Genomic DNA, 9,186 nt, shown 5'->3' on the forward strand with positions numbered 1-9,186 from the left:
GAAGGTGGCACTTTTTTCATCTCTCAAACCTTGTTTGACTGCTATCCAGTCCCCTCTGGGTCCCTCCTGTGAACCTCTCCCCTCTTTCTTCTCTGGCAAAACAGGCTTGACATAGTCCTTGGCAATCCTCACTGCTTGGGGCGTGGATGGGTGGGAAGGAAGTAGGCCAAGGATCAAGGCCTCTTCCAATTGGCTCAGAGGAACAGCAGCTGCTGACGAGTTGGTCTGGCCAAGGTACAAGAGGCCCAGCAGCCGAGCCCAGATCTCCCAGGAGCGGGAAAGCACTGTTTGCTCTCTCCTCCTCTTGCCAGCCGATTCCCTGCTCTGGTTGTTGTCGCTGCTGCTACTGCTAGGATGGTGGTGGAGCTTTACCTCGACCTCGTCTCCCAACCCTGCCGGTCTGTCTTTATCTTTGCTAAGAAAAACAACATCCCCTTTGAGTTCAAGCATGTGGCTCTCATCCAAGGTGAGACTGGTGGGTGGGGCAGAGGGAGTTAGTCACAAGATCCAGGGTGCAGAGTCTTGAGTTGCAGGGGCTGGGTGGGGTGGGGGCTTATTTGATGGGTGGGGGGCTGGCTTGAGCACCCTGTTTGACTCAGACAAGGATGGATTGAAAGAGGGGTCACTCTCAAATGGCAAACCAAGTTGGACTATGCAGAGATAGCAAAGCCGACTGGAAAACTCAGAAACCAAGAGGACAAAAACTTTTATAATAGCATGGGGGGAAATGATAAGTTATCTAGGAGACCACTGTAAGCAGATGGAAACAAGCTCTTGTCGTGTAAAAAACATGGATAATATGGTTCAATATAAAAACGAGTACAGACTAATATGCAGTTGTAGATGCTTAAAATAAAGACTCCATGGATGGGATGGGGGAAGTCATAAGATTCAGAGAATCTCCACATATAGCATGACTTTATTGATGTGTGTTTATTTGTATTTTTTGTTTGTAAAATTAATAAAATTTAGGTGGGGGGAGAAAGAGGGTCACTCTCAAGTTGCCTGTTGACTCTCCTTGACTCAGGCCGTCTGAATGGCTTTGCAGACCTTGGAAGGGTTAAGGCAGGCATAGGCAACCTTGGCCCTCCAGATGTTTTGGGACTACAACTCCCATGATCCCTAGCTAACAGGACCAGTGATCAGGGATGATGGGAATTGTAGTCCGAAAACATCTGGAGGGCCATGGTTGCCTATGCCCGGGTTAAGGGATCTCATTTGGAGCTTTGGGTTCCCTCGCAACTTGAGGATACCGCCGAAGAGGTCTTATTTCCTAACATTTAAAATAGGCTTTCGCTCTTTCTAATAGTTTTGCTTTCAGGTCGTTGGGGCCTCTTGGTAAAGGGCGGGTAAGAATCGATTGTTTCCTAATAAAAGCAGCCGCGAATTTCATATTCGTGGCAACCAGGAAAGAACGGTGACTGTTGTGCAGGCATCCCCAAACTCGGCCCTCCAGATGTTTTGGGACTACAATTCCAATCATCCCTGACCACTGGTCCTGTTAGCTAGGGATGATGGGAATTGTAGTCCCAAAACATCTGGAGGGCTGAGTTTGGGGGTGCCTGCTGTTGTGGAATGATTAACTGGATCGCGAGGAGGCGGGGCGAGCTTTGCAAAAAGACCCCTGGCTTGTGCCAGTGTCTGCCAGGGCACGGCTCATTTCTCCCTAGCTTTTGACCAATCAGTGCAAAGCCGGAGCTGGCCAGACGCAGAAGAATTCACTCTTTGCTGACCTTTGGTATTGATGCAAGGCGGGCTTGTGTATCAGTGCCTGCCCACCCACCCCCCACCCCCAGGCATGCTTGGGGCAAATGCCCACCTGCTTCCATCCACTCCCGAGCAATTGGCTTGTTCTCTGCAGTGTTCCGATTCTACATCTTTTGTGAAAAAGATTTATTACCTACTACTTGGGAGAATGGCTGACAAGCACACAGCCCTTGCCCAGCTGCCCCCCCCCCACCTCCCAACCAAAGCAATCCGGTAAAGAGGTAAGAGGGAGCATGAGTGGGGGGAGGGGTCAGGTGGGGGTGACCAGCACCCCCCACCTAGGGTGGGTCAAGTCCGGGTCCTGCGTCATGGTTCTCATGAGTGAATAGCTGCCTCTTGATTCCTTTTGTCCATCTCTCCAGGGCAAAACAGGACGGAGGAGTTTGGCAAGGTGAATCTGCTGGGGAAAGTGCCTGCCTTGAAGGATGGCGACTTCACCTTGGCAGAGAGGTAAGTATCCACAGCACCGTTGCTTGGTGTGTCTGTGTTTGTGTTGGGGAGTCACCACACAGGCCCCCTGCAACTTCACTGTGTACCAGAGCCGGTTGGAAACCCATAAATCTCTGCTTTCCTCCCTTTGGGGTTTTGTGTTTTCATTTTCAAGGCCTTAACTAAGTTTATGTTGCAACCTTTCCTCACAGGGAATTCACTCCACCCCCTTGATAATTTTGGTTGCCTTTTTTCCTGGACTTTTTGTAATTCAACAGAACCCTTTTTGAACCAGAATTATCCACAATATTCCAGAAGTGGTCGCACCACAGATTTGTATAACAGCGTTATAATACCAGCAGGTTTATTCTCAATTCCTTTCCTAATGATCGCTAATGTGGAATTTCCTTTTCTGACAGCTGCTGCACACTGGGACAGTGTCTAATTTTTTTTTAAAAAAAAATTATTGGATTTTACATAAAGAAAAAAGAAAGAAAAAAAACAAAAAAGAAAAGACAAAAGCTTTAGGGGGAAAAAATACAAAAGTATAAGCAATATCATCACATCTCATTTCTTCAATGTTCTTCACTTATCCTTCTTACCATTCTTTTATAATTAACTCATAACATTTCCCAAATCTTAACTAAGCATCATAAAAATACATCCTAGCAATCTTAGCTATAAAAAACCAGTAAAAAAAGATAAGATAATAATAATAATAATAATAATAATAATAATAATAATAATAATAATAATATAAAAAAGGCATAGTCATATTTTTTCAATTCCAAATCTAAAAAATTTCGGACTTCCTCATTCCCCCTTCTTGAGTTCTTTGTAATTCACTAATTATTGCAGTTTCCAACTCTAAAATTACATTCTTTTTTTCCAAATTTTAACTTCTTTTAAACCATTGACCCTTCATACTATTCTTTACCTTTATTACCCAATATTCTCTACCCTTTTTACCCAAAAATATTCTAACTTAATTCTCAAATTCTTTTACCCCCTTTTTATTCCTACCCACAAACCTAAATCTGCCACCTTTCCTTGGAATCAGTGTCTCCAGAGATTTCAGCCAGCTCCTTAATACTTTCCGAGTTCAAACCAAATTTTATCAACCAATAAATTTTTTCACAATTCCCTCTCACCCCACTCCTGCTCTGTCCCAATCTAAATTTTGCTGAACCCTTCCCCCCCCCTGATGTATTCCCAACACTTTATTTCCAATCTCATTCTCCTTCTGCCCCCCTCGTACTTTCTTCCCCCCCTCTCTCACTGGGGTGGCAACCTTTTTATTTTCCCCCTTTTTAAAGGGCTTTTGGATCACAACTCTTCCCTGTTTCACCCCTCCCACTGGTGAAACAGTGGTTTCTTCTTCATCTCTTCCCTGTTCCACCTCTCGGGACAGTGTCTAAATTTATTATTATTATTATTATTATTATTATTACTACTACTACTACTACTTATATGCTGCCCATCTGACTGGGTTGCCCCAGGTCCCAACAAAATATTAAAACACGATAAACCATTACGATCGTACCTCGGCCCCCAAACGCCTTGGGAGACAAACGTTCCGGCTCCCGGACGATTGAAAACCGAAAGTAAGTGTTCTGGTTTTCGAACTTTTTTTGGAAGCTGAATGTCCAGCATGGCTTCCGCTATTGTTTCCAGCACACCTGCGCAATTGGAAACCAATAGGAAGCCGCGCCTTGGTTTCCAAATGTTTCAGAAGTCAAACAGACTTGCGGAATGGATTCTTTTCGACTTCCTAGATATGATTGTACAATAAAAAAACTTCCCTGAAGGGCTGCCTTCAGATGTCTTCTAAGACTAAGTCAAATAGTTGTTTATCTGTTTGACATCTCACAGGAGGGTGTTCCACAGGGCAGGCGCTACTACGAAGCACGTCTTCATCAAGCTCTTCCCTATGACCACAAGGCCTTGTTCCTGGTCAGTCACTGCCAGTCCTATAAGCATCTATGTGTAATTAGAAGAAGAAGAAGAAAAACGCCCCAACTTGTTTGCATCCGGCTGCATCCGTTGTTATTCACCATTGTTGCCTGCTGCTCTGAGGGCCTTCTGGCGGTTCCCTCGTTGCGAGAAGCCAAGTTGCAGGGAACTAGGCAGAGGGCCTTCTCGGTGGTGGCGCCCGCCCTGTGGAACGCCCTCCCAACAGATGTCAAAGAGGAAAACAACTACCAGACTTTTAGAAGACATCTGAAGGCAGCCCTGTTCAGAGAGGCTTTTAATGTTTAATAGATTACTGTGTTTTATTTTTCTGTTGGAAGCCGCCCAGAATGGCTGGGGAAACCCAGCCAGATGGGTGGGGTATAAATAATATATTATTATTATTATTATTATTATTATTATTATTATTATTATTATCTCTCTCCTTTTTTTTACCCAAATAGCATTGCCATCCTCTTGTACCTAGCAAGGAAATTCAAGACCCCTGACCACTGGTACCCCTCGGACCTGCAGAAGCGAGCCCGCGTGGACGAATATCTGTCTTGGCAACACACGACCACGCGAATGTATGGCACCAAAGTGTACCTGGCAAAGGTAAGGGCCGGAGCTGCCTCTTGGCCCAGCTGACAGTTTACAGAGGAGAAGTCTCTGCTGCAACAAGGGGTCAGGGGCTGGGCTTAGTTTTGTGGCCTGTGAATGTATATCTGTTAGGGAGACCCTGCCCGCCCACGAGAGATGAAATGCTGGCAGCTGCCATCATTTTTCCTTCCTTCCTCTCACACGGCGATAAGAGGTGAAGAGCCATAATACCTAGAACGTCTCGGGTGTCAATTCCCCCTTGCCCCCTTCTCTGCATAGGCTTTGCTGCCTCTCTTCCTGGGACATCCTGCCCCTTCCGAAAAGCTTGAAGAAGCCCTCGAGAGTCTGAAAGAGACCCTGAAGCTGTTTGAGGAGAAGTTCCTCCAGGACAAGCCCTTCATTGCTGGCACAGAAATCTCCTTGGCAGACTTGGTGGCCATTGTAGAAATCATGCAGGTGAGTGATGGGAGATGATGAGGTCCAGGGGCCTCTGGGAGGAAATGGCCTTTGGCTCCTGGCGAGGCTGAGGCACCTCGTCACTTCCTGCTACTAGCCAGAGCCAGGTGGGATCACCACATCTCAAAAAGGAGAGGTCAGAGCTGCAAAGTGGCAGCCCAGGCGACCAGGTGGCTGAAGCATCTTTCTCCTTCCCTCTTTCTTTCTCTCCTCTCCCCCTCCCCCTGCTGCCTGCCTGCCTGCCTGCCTGCCTGCCTGCCTCTCTCTCTCTCTCTCTCTCTCTCTCTCTCTCTCTCTCTCTCTCTCTCTCTCTCCCACACACACACACACCCCTCTTTTTAGTTTAGGAGCAAGACAATGCCAGTCACGACAGAGGTGTACAAAATTAGGTCTGTTGACACAGCCTTGCTGTGAATATTTTGCTTTGTGGCAGGTGTTTAGGGCAGGCACCCCCAAACTGCGGCCCTCCAGATGTTTTGGCCTACAACTCCCATGATCCTTAGTTAACAGGACCAGTGGTCGGGGAAGATGGGAACTGTAGTCCAAAACATCTGGAGGGCCGAAGTTTGGGGATGCCTGGTTTAGAGCCTCAAAATATAAACTGCAAGAGAGACAGATGGGGATTTAACATTTATTCTGGAGAGAATGAACAACCAACATCTTGGTGAATGCAGTTCATGGACTGTTTCGCTCAGAAACCTTGAAATAACAGGTCTCTTGTTTCCTAACCTCAGAGACCCCAACTGAGACTCTGCCTGGGTGGCCCCTAGACCCACCTATTTCTTCCCCAGCATCCCAGTAGACCCTCCCCTCCCTCTCACTCCCACATTCCCTCCTCTACTCAATCCCACCACCAATCCAGTCACACTCCAGAACAGGAAGTGTGGGAAGAGAGAAGCGGAAGATTTTCTCTCTTTTGGAACACTAGAACTGGGGTCCTCTGGAGGTGAGGAGAGCCTGGCTGTTGGGTCATGCCAAAGGCTAGTCTAATTAAGGTTTTCCCACAGTGGCTGGCCAGAAGCAGGGGCTGGGTGCCACAGAGGTGCTACCCCACTCATGATGTATATCCTTCAGCATCTCGCTGATCAAAACTGAGACGCTCATTTTTTTGGTGCTGAGCTCTCGCTGGAACCAGCTGACTCATGCAAGAGTTTTGTCTGGTGCTCTTAACATTAGGAAGAACTTCCTGACAGTAAGAGCTGTTCGACAGTGGAATTTGCTGCTAAGAAGTGTGGTGGCGTCTCCTTCTTTGGAGGTCTTTAAGCAGAGGTTTGACAGACATATGTCAAGAATGCTTTGATGGTGTTTCCTGCTTGGCAGGGGGTTGGACTGGATGGCCCTTGTGGTCTCTTCCAACTCTATGATTCTATGATTCTTGCACGGGCCAAATGACTAGCATGAGAGCAAAAAGCCATCGTATTTTCATCAAGCGCTCTGGCATGAGCCAGCTGATTTGTGCCACAGCACAAGACGAAAAAGGGACATTCCAAGATCTCTAATCAGAAGCCGGGATGTCCCACTCAAATTGGGACGGTTAATGGGTATGGTGATGATAACTGTGGGGCAGATTTCCCTGTGCATTTGGCAAAGATGTTGTTGTTGTTTAGTCGTTTAGTCGTGTCCGACTCTTCGTGACCCCATAGACCATAGCACGCCAGGCGCTCCTGTCTTGCACTGCCTCCTGCAGTTTGGTCAAACTCATGTTGGTAGCTTCGAGAACACTGTCCAACCATCTCGTCCTCTGCCGTCCCCTTCTCCTAGTGCCCTCCATCTTTCCCAACATCAGGGTCTTTTCCAGGGAGTCTTCTCTTCTCAGGAGGTGGCCAAAGTATTGGAGCCTCAGCTTCAGGATCTGTCCTTCCAGTGAGCACTCAGGGTTGATTTCCTTCAGAATGGATAGGTTTGATCTTCTTGCAGTCCGTGGGACTCTCAAGAGTCTCCTCCAGCACCATAATTCAAAAGCATCAATTCTTCGGCGATCGGCCTTCTTTATGGTCCAGCTCTCACTTCCATACATCACTACTGGGAAAACCATAGCTTTAACTATACGGACCTTTGTCGGCAAGGTGATGTGTCTGCTTTTTAAGATGCTGTCTAGGGTTGTCATTGCTTTTCTTCCAAGAAGCAGTTTTGTGACTCCTGTCACCATCTGCAGTGATCATGGAACCGAAGAAAGTAAAATCTCTCACTGCCTCCATTTCCTCCCCTTCTATTCGCCAGGAGGTGATGGGACCAGTGGCCATGATCTTAGGGTTTTTTTTTTTTTTTTTTGGCCAAGATAGCTTTTCTCAAAATGCATGCAGAATAAGCTCAGACACCTGATTCCCTCCCACCTACCCCCGACAGAAAAACAATGCAGGCATATGGTGTCTCTTCTTGCCAAACAAATGAAAGCTTGGGAACATTTCTCCTGGCCTTGCTTAAAAAGAAACAGCGTAGCACGTTTGCAAGTTCGTTCTTCTCCCAGATTCTTTCTTTCCAGCTAAGCAACTCAGGGCTCCCAGGAGTTATTTTCAGCCTCTTAATCCTGAATCCCAAGTCTTTTTTTATTTTTTATTTTTAAAGTGTCAACATCACACTTTACTTCAAAGGCATATAGCAGGAAGTAGAAATCAATTAGCAATCCAGTTGTTAGTAATGCTAGCCAGGCAGGCTTTCCAAAATAACTATTGTTTGTTTGTATAACACATACTCATTATCTTTTCTAAGTGGTGTTTGTAAAAATGGACCATACAGATAATTGCATTTTCCACTGATGGTTCCTCTAAGCATTCTGCTCTAAGGATAAAAATCTGGGGAGCCGGGCTCCTCACAGACTGTGAAGACTTCGGTCATGATTTTTACCTTATCTGTTTCTGCATGGGCGGAATTATTATTATTATTTATTGAATTTATATACCGCCCTATGCCCGGGGGTCTCAGGGCAGTTCACCGAATACAGTCAAGATATAAAACCACAAAATACATAATAAAAATAAAAACAACAACCCAATAGTCCCAACACACACACACAAAAAAAACATTTGAAAAGGGCATAGGATGTCAATCAGGTCAAGCGAAGGCCTGGTTAAAAAGGAACATTTTTGCCTGGCGCCTAAAGGTATATAATGAAGTGTTCTCCCTGGGGAGAGCATTCCACAGACAGGGAGCCACTGCAGAGAAGCCCGTTCTCATGTTGCCACCCTCCGGACCTCTCAAGGAGGCGGCACACAAAGGAGGGCCTCAGAAGATGATCTCAGGGTCCAGGTAGGGTCATATGGAAAAGAGGCGGTCCTTGAGGAATCCAGAGCATTGATTGGCTGACGAGACTGACGGCATTTTATTTCCACGCGTACAAGCAAATCCTTGATCATTCTTCCCCTTGATAATTCTCTCTGCCCCTTTATCGCTCTTTAGACTCCCGGCATTGAATGGTGGCAGCCCTCTTGGGCAGGTGATGGGGCTGCATCCGCGCCAAATCAGCACCCGCTCACTCTCCTTCTCTTTGCAGCCTGTAAGCGCCGGCTATGATGTCTTTGAAGGTAGACCCAAGCTGGCCTCCTGGCGCTCCAGAGTGGAAGAAGCCGTGGGGAAGGATCTCTTTGCCGAGGCCCACGAGGATATTCGCAAAGCCAAGGATGTGACGGAGGATCAACTCCCTCCTGAAATGAGGGAACAAATCAAGCAGCACTTGCTGAAGTATCTGAAGTGAACCCAATTGGGGGGCAGAGTCCCTCTCAATAAAGCGCCAGAACCAACCAAAACGTTTTGGTCTCTTCAAATATAATTGGAGCAGCAACACTCCCACCCTCCACCCCCCGTGCCACTTCTCCTTATTGTCATCTCTGGGGCTCAGGGCTGGTCACCAGGAGAAGAATTCAGGCCGTAAAGCAGAGGGTGTAGACAATGTAAACGAAGTATCAAAGTGGTGATAATACAGTAATACAGTGGTGCCTCGACTTACGAACTTAATCCGTTCCGAAGGCACCTTCGTAGGTCGAAAAA

At 46.8% G+C, this 9,186-nt stretch overlaps 1 protein-coding gene across 1 annotated transcript; it reads left to right on the forward strand.

The window, feature by feature from the left end:
• Window positions 1-284: 284 nt before the first annotated feature.
• On the forward strand, window positions 285-8,945 carry LOC118076433 (glutathione S-transferase theta-1). The gene is made up of 5 exons (XM_035099192.3): window positions 285-466; window positions 2,130-2,217; window positions 4,611-4,761; window positions 5,026-5,202; window positions 8,693-8,945. The coding sequence occupies exons 1-5, from the start codon at window positions 355-357 to the stop codon at window positions 8,891-8,893; spliced, it is 729 nt and encodes a 242-aa protein (XP_034955083.1). The 5' UTR covers window positions 285-354; the 3' UTR covers window positions 8,894-8,945.
• Window positions 8,946-9,186: the final 241 nt, after the last annotated feature.

Source organism: Zootoca vivipara, chromosome 16 (genome assembly GCF_965207765.1).
Source record: "Zootoca vivipara chromosome 16, rZooViv2.hap1.1, whole genome shotgun sequence".
NCBI classification, from domain to species: domain Eukaryota; kingdom Metazoa; phylum Chordata; class Lepidosauria; order Squamata; family Lacertidae; genus Zootoca; species Zootoca vivipara.